General features: G+C 50.3%; 2 protein-coding genes across 5 annotated transcripts in view; one reads left to right on the top strand and one right to left on the bottom strand.

The window, feature by feature from the left end:
- Positions 1-14,164, bottom strand: part of ZIC4 (Zic family member 4) — a 35,297-nt gene that overhangs the window by 16,002 nt on the left and 5,131 nt on the right. Inside the window, exons 1-2 of one of the 4 annotated variants that reach the window (XM_070793437.1) lie at positions 4,112-4,369; positions 350-434 (exon numbers count right to left, since the gene is read on the bottom strand). In XM_070793437.1, coding sequence (XP_070649538.1) covers positions 350-419 — 70 coding nt within the window. In that variant the 5' untranslated portion in view covers positions 420-434; positions 4,112-4,369. Of the gene's footprint in view, positions 1-349; positions 435-1,616; positions 1,715-4,111; positions 4,370-14,164 lie in introns of those variants that run through there. The other 3 variants (XM_070793469.1, XM_070793453.1, XM_070793447.1) reach the window with 3 other exon arrangements.
- ZIC1 (Zic family member 1) lies at positions 6,385-11,820 on the top strand. Its single transcript, XM_070793426.1, has 3 exons — positions 6,385-8,844; positions 10,287-10,450; positions 11,164-11,820. The coding sequence occupies exons 1-3, from the start codon at positions 7,863-7,865 to the stop codon at positions 11,359-11,361; spliced, it is 1,344 nt and encodes a 447-aa protein (XP_070649527.1). The 5' UTR covers positions 6,385-7,862; the 3' UTR covers positions 11,362-11,820.

Here is a 14,164-nt window from a genome sequence, read left to right as displayed (position 1 = left end):
AATGAATTCAAGATGAATATGTCATAGAATAATGTGACAGTGGAACTGCAGAAGGTCAGGGGTTGTTGTTTCAATGAGAGAGTCGTCAAATATTAATTCTAGAACGTCCAGATGAGTAGACATTGAGGGGGATTAGCTGGTTGCTGGTGGGAAGTTGTGTTGTTGATTTGTATGCAAATGCATCAAACACTAAGGTGTTGTTTTAAGTTTCACTGAAACTCAAGAAACACCCCAAACTCACAACCAACAGAAACAAAAATCAACAACAACAAAACATACAAAAGTAACTTACTTCCGACTTAAAAAATAACTTCAGCAGACCAGTATTCAAATGAGGATACTAACTTACTTGGCTCTTTCAGGGCGTTTCGGTAAAGCCGTATTCGTTTCCTCATCACCAAAGAAGTCTTGGATCTCATTTTCTGACTTTAAGCCTGTTTGGGAAGAAAAGACAGTCACTAGTTAAATGATTTCCTAACATGTTTGTATGGCAAGACTGTGTGGACTGACTGTATGAGTGAAAAAGAAAGTGCTGGTCTGAAGAGCTTTTCAGTGTTTCTTTGACTATTTTCAAATTTGGAAGGGAAAGAATTCTGCTGAGAACTGTCCCTCTTTACAGCAAAATAATATATCCTGGGCGATGAAAAATATTTAAAAAACATCATTTTCCAACTAGACTTTAATCTGTAACTTATTTGTGGGTCTCTTCGCAAATAGAGGTACGCACCCTTTCCATCAGCCAATGTTCGAACATGTTTCATGCCAGAAATTGAAATTTTTTAAATCTGAGAAGCCCCCATCATTTTCTTTAAACTTATTAATTAATTAAGTATAGCGAGAAGGCGGGCTGGGTGTCCTTGGGGAGGTTAGCAGGTTAAAAATTGAGTTGTAAGTGTTGAAACTGATAGGAGAGGGAGTTTTTTGCAGATTCGTAGCTCCTGTTATGCCCAAGGTGATGTGGAATCCCTAAACCTCATATGGCTTGCACCTCCTCACCCATTTGGAAGCGGTAGCTGTTGGTTTTTCAAAGTTAATGTAAAACTCATCAGATTGCGGGGAGATCTTTTCTATCATTTGGTCCTGTCTGTCCACATTTCTTGCTCAAGAAGCTCAGAAAGAACCCACTCCACCCCCAAAATATTCGCATTCCTTATCAGATTTACTTTGTGGATACAGCTACCCAGTCTTTGGCCATCTTAAAGACTTAAACCCATCCTGGGGAATCTCTGCATCTGTCAGGCAAGGCTGAAAGCAGTGGAGCAGCCAAACAGGCGATTCACCCAGCCCCAACCCTCAATTTGGACTAGAAAGACAAACAGTCATTGAAAAGTTCTCAGGCTGGACAAACACAGCAAGCTCTCTGTCAATGAGGACGTCTGCCTGTCTTGACACTCCAGCCCACAGAACAAGCAGTTGTTTAACTTGTTGAACCACAGGCCAAATCCAAGTGGGGCTCTGCTATCTCAAAGGCTTTCCAGTTCTCTGTGCTCAAAGATCTCTTTCTCTAGCCTTCAATCCCCAACCCAGGCTTGAACTGGCTTAGGTGTTTTCACCCTTCCCTCTCCCTTCTTTTCTAGGTTCAAGTCTGAGGGGTGGGGGTAGGGGGTTAGACTCACCTTTTCCCAGAGTGTTTTATTTATTTTCAATTCTTTCTAACCAAAAGGCATCTGTCCCCAAAGGTAATAAGCTCCTTCCCGCACAGATCAGGAAAGAAAGGAAGCCCAACTTCACATTCCTACAGAAGGGCGGCATGCTGGGAGTCCTTGCTCTAAAATTTCCTCATGGCAGGATGTCTGGCACAGGAAAAGTCCTGGTTGGTTGGAACTAATAGAATTTACTTTTTTGCTTCAGAGGGAAATGGGTGTGAGTTTCCCTAGAGACCTCTGTCCACCCACAATGCTGCCCGAGCCCTCCCTTGGAGAGGCTTGGGTCACTTCTACCCCCAGTCCTGGCGGTCCTTTGTGCATTATAAACCCAAAGGCATGCAAACAAATGTTTCAGAGGCTGGACTTCAGGCAGGCAACTGGGACCGACCTTAGGCTGCTCCTGTAGCAGCTCCATCACCGGCCTGTGCACGGAACCTGGGTAAATATCTTCTCCTTTGGTTCAAATTCTGACCCCACTTAGCAAGCCAGTCATCTCACTGAAGGAGGGGTAAGAGAATCTAGGAGCTGTCCCTGGGTCCCTGGACCTCAGATTATTGCCAACCCAGGGATCTAAAAGCCCTGAAAATTCTCGGCTTGGTTTCCCCCAAATGGTTGCTCCTGACTTGTCTCCTCTTCACTCCAGCCCTGGGCACTGAATCTCCAGCCGGGAGCACAACCTGGAAACTTATTAGAATCTGCCTTCCTTCCCTTGAGACAAGGAAAGGGTGCCAATGAGCATCGGTAATTCATCGTGTTAGGGGAGAGCCACAAAAGTGGGGCCAGTGGGTACAGGCAAAAGGCATCATTTTTCTTTGCGGGGGAACACCAAGGCTGCACGTTGTGGGGTCGTGAAATCCAAAGGGAGTTTCCTGCCCAAGGTCAGAGGTCGTCTTCAGCCTGCTTCCCAAGCCAGCGATCTCAGTCCCGGAGCCTTACCCGCTGCTCCACACTTATTACCCCGCGGGCGCGCCGGCAAAGGGATGCCCGCCTCTCGGCCACAGCTCAGCCAGCGGGGCAGGTGCAGAGCGGGGGGCGGGGCGGGGGGGTGTTGCCTGCAGGATACTTAGGAGCGTCCCTGCTAAAGGCAAAACGGCTCCCGGCCTCTGCCCGCGGTCTGCGCTCGCCAGCTGCACCCGGCACCTCCCGGGCTCCCCTCCGTTGGGCCCTCAGGCGCCAGGAAGTTGGGCTTCGAGGCTGAGTTGTGCGACGGCCTTGGCTCATTCTTCTGCTCCCTAGAGGGAGAAGCTAGGGTTCCTCCAGCTGGGAGCTGAAGTCGGGGCGACCTCCGTGTGTCCAGAATAGAATCTGCGTTAGTGGGTCCCTTAAAGGACCAGCCTGGACATTGAACCGTCCCTTTGAATCGCTCCCTGCCTCCAAGCTGCCGGCGGCTAAAGTGGAAGGGTACGTGGTGCCTCTTCGCGGGTCGCTCTGAGGCCATTGCTGTTGGAAAGGGGGTAGAAATATGACCTTGAAGTCCAAAGGGAGTTTCCTGCAGACGGTGCAGGCCAAGTTGCGGCCCCTCCAACGCCCCTTCTCCATTCCTAAGACCTCGCTGGCTCCCAGCTGTCCCCACGGACTATTCATCAACTCCAAACTTTCCTATTAAACCTTTGGGATACTGCTAGATTTCTTTCACAGTCTGACTCGGTTCCCGCCCCACTGGTCCCTAATTTCTAAGGCTTCTAGATGTCTAGGGTAGTGCCAAGAACCCCAGATAGCTGCGGCCTTCCCCCTTGGGAGCTAGTCGTAGCCCTAGTTCGCATCCGGGAGAAAGAAAGCCAAGTCCCCATTCCACGGGAGGCCGCGCGCAGAGAGTGGATCCAGCGGTCAGCGTCCCGAGGCAGGACCAGACCGCACGAGGGCGAGGATGCGGGCCCCGCAGCTGACCCAGCCGGCATCTCCCGGCAGGTTGGGGCGGAGAGGCTTCATCATCTTGCAGCCAGCCGGCCTAACTCGGCTCCTTTGACCCCGGAGAGGGGAGCCGTCCTGGGTGAGGGTGGGGGGCGCAGGACAGAGAAGCTGCCTACAGGCCCCCCGCTCTCCTGCGCCGGCCCGGGGGCGAGGGAAGCTCAGGGCCATGACTCCCCTTCTGGTGCCAACGGTGGGGCACCCAGGCGATTTACAGAGAGGGGAGGGAAGGCGGACAGGCAACGAACTGCTCTTGGTCCGAGTGCCAGTGGGAGCCCCATTCATCCCCCTTGCCCACCCCCCTCTGAGTAGAAGGGATGGACTCATCCCCAGCGTAGCCTCTCTCCGCGGAAGGGCCCCCTCCTCCCCTCAGTGTCAGTGGGGTGGGGCCTATACCCACAGTTGGGGGGCTAAGGAGGGGGAAATGGGGATAAACATCTAGCTGGGCCTTTTACCCCAGAGGGGTTTGGGTGCCAGTGGCCGAGATAAGGGTGCGTTCTACCCCGCGGCTGGGGGTACAGGTCCGGTCAGCTTGCCCCCCGGACTCACGCACTTACCCTGCTCCACCTGTTGCCGAGATCGCCTCATTTCTGCACATCACTTTGGGGTGGCTGAGGGGGGACCACAGAACCCTCCAAGCCTCTCTTTTGTGGTTCCAGCGAGGCGGTCATCTTTCATTTCTCCTTTTCCAGCTTTCGGGGAGCAGTTAGGGAATGTATGATGAAGCAGAAATGAGCCGTCAGGATGATATTTTAATGGCTTATATGTCACGTTGGTGCATGTGGCTTTGAACTGGAGCCGCTTGCGTTTCCTGCAGAGAGCGCCGCAAATCCCACTTGATAACTTCTACAACCCACAACTTTTTTTTTTTTTCCTCTCACATTCACTCTTACTCTGTATATTTGGACGCGTTTCCTAAAAATACCCTCTTGTCAACGTCCCCCTTGGATATTCCACGGACTGGAAAGAAGAGGACTGATTTTTCTTTTTTGAAGAATTATTTTCCCTCTTCCCCCCTCCCAACCGCTACCCTTCTCTCCTCAGTTCCCCTCCCTTGTTTTTTCTTTTTTTTGAAAAGCAGGCGAGGTGGGTTCAATATTTGTTCTCCCTGGTGAAAGCAGTACAGCCTCTAGAGAAAACTTCACCTTGCAGATAAGATTTTTATGACTACCGTGAGGCAGGATCCAAATTCCCCTTACAGGAAACAGAAAAGACTCTGAGTGGCTCCACTATATCTTTTTTGAACAAAGTGTATGGCAGTTAAAACAAACAAACCCTCAATCCCTTTGCCTCCATTCCCCATCCCAGTTCTGCTCAAAGTTGGCAGGGAATTCAGGGGCTGCTGCACTCAGACTTGTTGCTGGGGACTGAACATTTGATTTTTTTTTTCTTTCTTTCTCAAATTTCTGTTTCCCAGCACAACAAGCTCAAATGCTCAGCCAGGTTCCCTCAGACACCAGGAAATCATCCCAACTAAAAGAAGTCCAGTTTTGAGGAGGGAGAACCCAGGAAAAGAGCAGCTCAGCTCACCAACCCCAAGCAGGAGTCTAGTTGGTGAAAAGACCAGAAAACCAGAAAGGAGGAGAGGCCGACTCTGACCCTGCCTTCCTGCAGCCAGTGCAGCCTGAGCAGGCAGCTGGGCAAAAATATTCATTTTCATTTTCCTCTCGCCCAGGCACTGGTGAGTTTCCTAACCGGGCTGCCTGTGAAAGGATGAGTTGAGGTCTCTTTGTCTGAGAAAAGAGTTTAGGGCTCTGATTCAGCTGCAAAGAAGCCAAATGAAGTTAGAAACAAAGGGCAAATTGAAGGATTCCGACTCTTGGCTTTTTGTGTTTTCCTTACTAGAAAATAATTAGACCTAATGAATATGCAGACGCTTCTGCTAAACCCTCGGCCCGGGCTGCTGGGTTTTAAACAGAGTTGCGGAGAAATGCAACCTTCATCCCCCAACCCCCCGTAACTGCATGCATTTTTTGAAATGCATAAATGTTGCTCGCCTTAATTGATTGAGTCACAGGGATTTTTTCCCCTGCTTTTAAGTGCCATACTCCTCTACCTTTCAACAATCATTTTAATATATAGTCAATGGCTCTTTGTGGACGGGACAAAAAGCAACTACGCGCAGTTGTTGAATAGACTTTGCGCTGGGCAAAGACAGGTTAATCGAGGGCTGCATCGCGAAAACAAGCGAGTGTTGTATGTTTGCACTGAATCCAAATGTCTGCATTTTCCTAACTAAATCAAAGGGAGTGTTATTTCTTTTTCTGCTCACTCATCTGAAGGTAAGTAAATTTTCTCTGGCGATCAAAAGCCTGGTCGGCAACAAAGACCGCGCCCGCTTTTTCCACCGTCCTGGTGTGGCGAGTTGCGGAATTTCAATAACTGTGACAAGGGTGACTGATTTGTGAACTAGAAAAGGTTTGAATGTCACAAAATTTACATTGGTCCTATCTATCGGAGATTTAAATACCAAAAAAGTATTCGGGGATTTCTAGGGAGCTCTGGGCAATCCTGAAGAACAATGGCGCGTTGGGAAATTTACAGTTTTACCTGAATGAAAGGGGCCCGGGTTGGGAACACGAGTGCATAGGGAGGGGTTAGCGGGAGGGGCAGACAAGGGAGACTAGGGAAAAGGGAGAAAAGAAAAGAATAACACAGGAAAGGAAAAAAGAAAAATCGGCAATAATGTTTTTAATTTGCTTTAAAAAAACAAAAACAAAAACAAATCAAACTTCAACCAGGAAAGTTAGAGCTCTGATCCACCTGTGCTTTTTGTTTTTCTCGGGGGGGGGGGGGTGGGTAGGGCACAAAAAGCCTGATTGATTTAATAACAGTGAGAAAAATCGAGGCAACCGCTCATCCTGAGAAATAACATTTCTTGTGAAGAGAGAGTGGAGCGTCTGTGTGCTCCCGCGATCTTAAATTATAAGCAGGAGGGGGACGAAGCAAGAGGGAAGCAAACTTCAAAAGGACCAAATAACAAAAGCCTCCTTTGCTTCCCTTCAAGGCGGGGACAGGGGAAAAGAAAGAAAAGAAAGTTGCTGAATCGGGACATTCTGGAAGTGCCTTAGCTGTGTTTACCAGCCCCATCCCCGCCTCCTGTTCTCGGAGACGCCCGAAGTCGCTAATCGCTCAGCTAAGAGCAGGTTTGCAGAAGGACAAGATAAGAGAAAGACAGAGAGGTGGAGAGGGAGAGGGGTACGAATAAAAAGAGAGAGAGAGAATGTATATGACTGCGAAAAGGAAAAGAAATTGTGGCAAAAGTTTTTTTCCATGAGAAGAGGGAAAATTTTGGCTTAAAAAAAAAAAAAAAGTTGCTACTCCTGGCAGCCCTGTTTGTCAAAAGGGGATGTCAAGCGCTTTACAATACCTGGGATTGATGAGGCGGGCGGGCCAATGAACGGCGCGCGGCGCCTCGGCGCGCCCTCCGTTGGCGCGGCGGCTGCGGGCGGGGGGAGTGCCGGCACACCAATGGGCGCCCGCGTCAGCAGCACGTGACGCCTCCCCCTGCTCCCATTCATCAAGGGGGGGACGGTGTCGTCCTTTCAATTCATTTATCTGCAGGAATGATTGCTGCTATCAGTCTCGCGCTCACCGCCCGGCTGAGGAGGTGAAAGTTTCTCCCCAGGAAGATAAACCGCAAAAGACAATATTGTGCATGATTTGCGCCTTTTCTTTGGCTTTTTCCTTCTTTCTTTTTTTCTCCCCCTCCCCCCCCCTTTTTTTTTGCAAAAAGCAGAGGGGGAAAAAGGAGAGTGAAGGAGCGAGGAGGCGAGCCTGAGAGAAAGGAGAGAGAGAGAAAAGAAAGGGCGAGGGGCTAGTGGAGAAGTGAGGAGGGGCGTACGGAGCGAGGCGGAGAGAGAGCGAGCAGTCGCGGCTCCGGCGCTCACATTCCTCTATGCTACAAATCCGGGAGGAAGTTTTTTTGGGGGGCTGAGATGCTCCATGCCTTTCCCCGGGCAGCCTTGACGCGGGGTCCTCTCGGCAGAAACTGAGCGACGAGAAAGTGAGAGCCGGGCCGGCGGGGTCCGCTCGGCGGGCGCCGGAGCCCGCTTTGCTCGCGGCCCGCAGCCGTCCGGCTTCCCTGCGCTTGGCCAGGCGGGCGCCCCGGCGCGCCGCGCCGCTGCCTGCGGGCTAGGACTTCGCGAGGTGGGTCGACTCCTCCTCCCTCCTCTTCTTCTTCCTCCTCTTCCTCCGCCTCCCGTTCCTCCTCCTCCACCACCACCTCCTCCTCCTCCTAATTTTCCCTCCTCGGCGGGCGAGGGTGGGGGGGGCGGGGGAGGCCGGGGCTCGCCCCGAGCAGCCACGATGCTCCTGGACGCCGGCCCCCAGTACCCCGCGATCGGCGTGACCACTTTTGGCGCGTCCCGCCACCACTCGGCGGGCGACGTGGCCGAGAGAGACGTGGGCCTGGGCATCAACCCGTTCGCCGACGGCATGGGTGCCTTCAAGCTCAACCCCAGCTCGCACGAGCTGGCCTCCGCGGGCCAGACAGCCTTCACATCCCAGGCTCCCGGCTACGCGGCTGCGGCGGCCCTGGGACATCACCACCACCCGGGCCACGTCGGCTCCTATTCGAGCGCAGCCTTCAACTCCACGCGGGACTTTCTGTTCCGCAACCGGGGCTTTGGCGACGCGGCGGCTGCAGCCAGCGCGCAACACAGTCTGTTCGCGGCTTCAGCCGGGAGCTTCGGGGGCCCACACGGCCACACGGACGCCGCGGGCCACCTCCTCTTCCCCGGCCTTCACGAGCAGGCGGCGGGCCATGCATCGCCCAATGTGGTCAACGGGCAGATGAGGCTTGGCTTCTCGGGGGACATGTACCCGCGGCCCGAGCAGTACGGCCAGGTGACCAGTCCGCGTTCAGAGCACTATGCCGCGCCGCAGCTGCACGGCTACGGGCCCATGAACGTGAACATGGCCGCTCACCACGGCGCTGGCGCCTTCTTCCGCTACATGCGCCAGCCCATCAAACAGGAGCTCATCTGCAAGTGGATCGAGCCTGAGCAGCTGGCCAACCCCAAAAAGTCGTGCAACAAAACTTTCAGCACCATGCACGAGCTGGTCACGCACGTCACTGTGGAGCACGTCGGCGGACCGGAGCAGAGTAACCACATCTGCTTCTGGGAGGAGTGTCCGCGCGAGGGCAAGCCCTTCAAAGCCAAATACAAACTGGTCAACCACATCCGCGTGCACACGGGAGAGAAGCCCTTCCCCTGCCCCTTCCCTGGCTGCGGCAAGGTCTTCGCCCGTTCTGAGAACTTAAAGATCCACAAAAGGACGCACACAGGTACGGAAACGGCTGTCCTAGACAGCCCTCGGTTCCCTATCCCGACCCTGGGACCCACATTTCAAAAGTCAGCGGCGGGAGTGCACAAACCCGGCCTCGGTTGGGTCTGGAAGTAAGATTTCAGCAGACAGACAGCGAAAGTGTGCTCTGGGTTTTAGTTTGAGGTTTGAAAGTCTAATGAAGTATAGAGAAGGTTGGAGGAGAAGGATCTGGGCATATAGATTTTTAAATAAGAACTAAAAAAGGCCGGGAGAGCTAAGAGACAAACCGGCTTTGGGGAGCCCTTGGTGCGCGAGAAGCCGAGAGAGGTGGCTGGCTCCCGGCGGCGGTGGAGGCGGAGGCGGAGGCGCCAACCGCTTCAGCTGCAGGCAAATCTAAACGTTTGCTTCCAGCCAACATCCCCTCTCTACGCACCTTAGTGAGGACTTTGCCAAAGGGAGGAATTGAGGAAACTGGAGGAGATCGGATGAAAGGGCATAGAAACAAAAACAGGGACAGAAAAAAGGGGGTGGCGGTGGTGAAAGCAAGTCAGTCGGGCCTGTGGAGGCTTTTGGAGGTTTATGCATATTTAAAGAGCCCCGAATTTAATAACGACTTGTTTGTAAGTAGATTCGAGGAGTCGGGAGAATCGGCAGAAGGCGGAGAATTCCTTTTTGTCAATTAGATTCTATGAGGACGTTTTCAAAACACCGAATACCTTGAGTTGGCCTTTAAAAATAAAGAGACCAGTCGGGAGCCGTTAAAAGAAAAGTTCGCGGCGAGTTTAGGGCAGCAATCTGGGTCGGGCAGGCCCTTCTGGGCTTCTTGGGCCAACAAAGCCGGGAATGCTGCTTCATGGTTCTAGTGGGCCCGGGTGATTTCTGAGAATCGCGTTTGGAACTTGGCGTTTAACGCCTGAGTCAGAGAGGAACTTGCAGTGCTGAGCTCTCGGCCCAGATTATCCTATAAAATGTGTATAGGAGGTGGGGTGGGGTGGGGGCGGCGACGGCGACGAGGAGGGTGCGGAGCGTTGAGGAGGGGGTAGGGGGAGGAGAGAAGAGCCAAACAGTAGGAGAATACGCCCGGAAAATGAAAATTAGAAACCGAGAGCTAGGTAGAAGCTTCCCGGAGTTGTCTGTATAGCCCCGGGCCTAAAAACCTGCAGCCAGACCTGCTGCTACTCTGGGATCTAAAAAACTACCACCACCACCACCACCAATAATAATAATAATATAGTAAAATCTGGATCTAATTGGATTGAGTTAAAATAGTTCAGATGTTTATAATTCCAACGCAGATATATTATTTCATTAACGACCCGGGTTTTGAGCTTGAAAAGTCCTAACCCTGAGCCGCTGCTTTTTTTCATTTTTGTCTTTACTTTTAATATTTGTTTATTTTTTTTTTAAGAGCCGCGGGGTTTGTTCTAATCAGACCTCTCTGTTTCTCGCCTTTCGCACCAGGGGAGAAGCCCTTCAAGTGCGAGTTCGAGGGCTGCGACCGACGCTTTGCCAATAGCAGCGATCGCAAGAAGCACATGCACGTGCATACAAGCGACAAGCCCTATCTTTGCAAGATGTGCGACAAGTCCTACACGCACCCCAGCTCGCTGCGCAAACACATGAAGGTAATCGCCGCGCTCTCCCCGCCCGCCTTGGAGCCAGGAGCCCTCGCAGCTCTTCGGCCGGGGTCTGGCGGCGAGTGGCAGCTGGGCTGTGGCAGGAGCCGGCAGAGGCGGAAAGGCCACGATTCCTCTTTGCAGACTGCGCAGAAAGGGCGGGGGCTGGAAAAGGGGATGTGGGTACCCAAGGCCCTTCTAAATTTACTATTTAATAATGAAAGTCAAAAGAAGCGAGCAGAGGCTGCGACTGAGGGGGAGCCAGGACAGTCCCGGCTGGATGATGCTGCCGAAGCTGCGGCCTCGGCGGCTTGGCTGGCAGCGCCTGCACGGAGTTGGGGTCTTGCTCGCGGGCCTGAGTGCTGGCTCACCTAACCCTGAGCCAGCAAATTTCAGCGGCTGCTGGGGAGCGTGTGTGTGTGGGGGGACACCATCTCGGGCTCTGGCCTCACATCCAGCCTCCTGCTTCCCAGATCTGTTTTCTTTTGTGAGTCGGGGGTAGCTGGGGGCACTGTCCTTTCCTGGAGCCGGGTCTCTGCAGCGCGCCGAGGCGGGGCAACCAAGCCCAAGTCCCACGGGTCGGGCCTCCCTGGAGTTCAAGGGGATCCAGGGCTCCGGGGTAGGGGGTTGGGGGACTGCAGGCAGCGCTCAGCCTTCATGCTCCCTTAGCGGCCGCCGTGGCGGCTCTTTATCTCCGTAAAAACGCGACTTTATTCCCGCAGGTCCATGAATCCTCCTCGCAGGGCTCGCAACCTTCGCCTGCCGCCAGCTCGGGCTACGAGTCCTCCACGCCGCCCACCATCGTGTCTCCCTCCACAGACAACCCGACCACCAGCTCCCTGTCGCCCTCATCCTCCGCGGTCCACCACACAGCCGGCCACAGCGCGCTCTCTTCCAATTTTAACGAATGGTACGTTTAAAATCAGAAACAAAACACCGAACAAAACCCTATTTAAGAGACTGAGCACACACGCGTATACAACACATAACTGAAAGAACCCTGAGCATCAAAACAGCATCCCCACCCACCCCCCCAATCCTGTTTTTTTCTAAACCTGCCGATAGAACCAGGACCGAGTGAGAGAAAGCACCAAACCTTTACTTTTTTTCTTTTTTCTTTTTTTTGGCAAAGGCTTGGTAGCCAACGGGTGGGAGGGTGGGCAAGGAGAAGGCGGCGCCTGACCAAATGCCGCCAACCCCGAGGGCCGGTTTCTCTTGGGAATTGGAACAAGCTCTCTGGGATTCGGCCTTTTTTTTTTTTTTTTTCTTGCTTTGCATTCTTGTAAATACAGAATTATTAGCTTAAAACTGTACTGTTGGATTCTGTATATAGTTATATCTCGGTTGGAACGGGCGGGTGGGATCGTGGCGTTGTGGTCTTTGCATTGGGGGAGGGGGGAGGGGCCGGGCGGGAGCGGGAGGGGGAGGGGAAGGGGGGTTGGGAGGCCGAAAGCCAACTGTTTGTACTGAATGGCAAGAATGTTCTAGTAAATGTGTACCAAAATGTGAATTACTTTGTACGATTACAGTCTCCACGTCGACCTAACAGAATATTATTGGTATTAATGTGCTTTTTTTGTATAAAGTGCAAACATTTCGTCCCAAAGTCTAAGTACCTTAGTGCAGTAAAATGTTGTTTCACGTCCTGTCAAGAATTCGTATAGTACGAGCCTGGATCTGCGTGTCAAACTGTTCCATTTGTTTATGTAAAGTGATATTAAAAAAAGATATAAACTATAACTGTCCAGTTGCTTTTGGCAAAAGATACAACCACATAATGTATATAATTCCTAGTTTCCATATTTATCCGCATGTAAAGGGCCGGTTTATTCATGTTACAGCTATTCAATATTTATGGCTAGAAGAACTCGTATGTACACTTTAGTTTCCAGAACTGTTTGGTAACCTTTCGTACCTTATTAAAGATTCTGAAATCTCAGTGATTGTAGTAGGAATTTCTTCTTCACTCCCAGCAACCTGCTGCCTCTTCTACCAGCCTTACTGGGTCTCGGAAAAGCTCACCAGTCTTCCCTTTCTGTCATTGCAGGTCGTATAAACATGATAAATGAAAGCTACCCTGCTGGCTCTCCGAGAGGGTGTAATTAGTATTTATATCAAAATTTATGAAACAAATTTTCGGCCGCAGTATAATTTAAATGACCTTTGCAGACGTAGAATAACAACCATAAAAATAACAGAAATAGATTGCACAGGCAACATCAATATTAATGCAGGCGAATTGTCAGAAGCTCAGGGGCTGGATCTGCAGCTTTGCAAATGAACTTGCAGCCTAGGGTTCCGCTGTCCCCCAAATTAAATTCCCCCAGCTGAAACCAAGTTGCAGATTTACAATATCATATTTTAAATTGCCATCTTCAATTAAACCATTTATGGCCATAACTAATTTTCAGGATGTCGATGCATGTTTTTCCAGGCCTGCCTTCTTTGTACAAAAGTAAACGTCCATAAAGCGTTTTACTTATATTTCTTCAAACGTGATGCTAATTTAAATTAATTACCTCCTATAATATGTTATTATTCCTATAATTTTGCCACTGTTATTAGTTCTCTCAAAAATACATCTAGGGAAGAGAATTATTTTATGTAATTTGATTATCTTTCTATCTCTTTTATTTATTTCTCATTTACTTAAGAAATTCGTTCCATTGGCTGGCGTTGATACAGTAAATTTGTAAATGAGGAGACAATATAAAAAATCTAAATTACTTGTGCTTAATGACTGTAGCAGAACGCCTTTTCTCTAAATCAGATTGTCTTTCTTGCAGTTTAGTTTGATAGATTTGCAAGCTATGCTGCTCCCTCGAAGTTAGCTGCACTGGTAGGAACGCAAGCTTCTTTGTCTCTGGTTGTAGCTTGCATGATCGCCCCATTAAGCAGACAGCGTAGCCGGAGATCACAAATCAGGGTCTTGGCTGTAGCTGCAAGGGTGTGGATGGGTCAGAGCTGGAAGCAGAAACTGACCTCACCGAAGGCCAGGAGGAACCCAGACTTGGATGTTTAATATACTGTGTGTATTCAGGAAGTCACAGGCCACACTGACTCTGAGAATGAAAGCAAGAGGGAAAAACCCTCAAGAGTATAAGAACCCCTAAAATACATCTGTTCCAAAGTATACCTTCAACCCATTACAGTCAAAATGTTAAATTCTCTTAAATTTTGGGGGGCTTGTCCTTTTGTTGCTTGCTCTTTGTATTTGTCACTTTTAGTCAACAAAATTTTATTGGGTAAGGAGGGGATTTACTACACTTTCTGCAGCACATCAAAAAACTAGAGCTGGTGGTGTTTAACTTAAAAAAAATGTTATTGTGATCTATAAGAGTAGATATCAACCTTTCATGAAAAGAGCGCCACCTTGCAAGGTTTGGTGAGATTTAAGGAAGTTGGAACACCTAAGCAGGAATTGCTGCTGGTTCTGAAATTTTGTGAGAGTAGAAGCTGCCTCCCAATGGCTTTGGAGGTATAAAACTAACAGCATAGTATTTGAAGTGACTCCAGACATTAGGCCCAATAATTAATAAACCTAGAAAGAAGAATAAAAATAGCTCAACTTTCTAGGAAGGAAAAGTAAGCACCTCAAAAAATAATACTTTCCTTTAGAGATCAGAATTTCTGGGAGACTGATATAATATTCATAATAATAACAGTACCTTTGTAACTTTGTTAGGATGTTAACATTTAGGAAGATAGTCAATGAGTGCATTT

This window comes from Bos indicus, chromosome 1 (assembly GCF_029378745.1).
Source record: "Bos indicus isolate NIAB-ARS_2022 breed Sahiwal x Tharparkar chromosome 1, NIAB-ARS_B.indTharparkar_mat_pri_1.0, whole genome shotgun sequence".
Taxonomy (NCBI): Eukaryota; Metazoa; Chordata; class Mammalia; order Artiodactyla; family Bovidae; genus Bos; species Bos indicus.
The sequence above is the reverse complement of the archived record's forward strand: the minus strand, read 5'-3'. Positions and strand labels throughout refer to the sequence as shown.

What these genes read in the sequence shown, in the direction of transcription:
- ZIC1 (XM_070793426.1), top strand. Translation starts at nt 7,863, where the DNA reads ATGCTCCTGGACGCCGGCCCCCAGTACCCCGCGATCGGCGTGACCACT. An exon ending in CCACAAAAGGACGCACACAG is followed by an intron (nt 8,845 to 10,286) that starts GTACGGAAACGG and finishes CTTTCGCACCAG; the next exon opens with GGGAGAAGCCCTTCAAGTGC. An exon ending in CGCTGCGCAAACACATGAAG is followed by an intron (nt 10,451 to 11,163) that starts GTAATCGCCGCG and finishes TTATTCCCGCAG; the next exon opens with GTCCATGAATCCTCCTCGCA.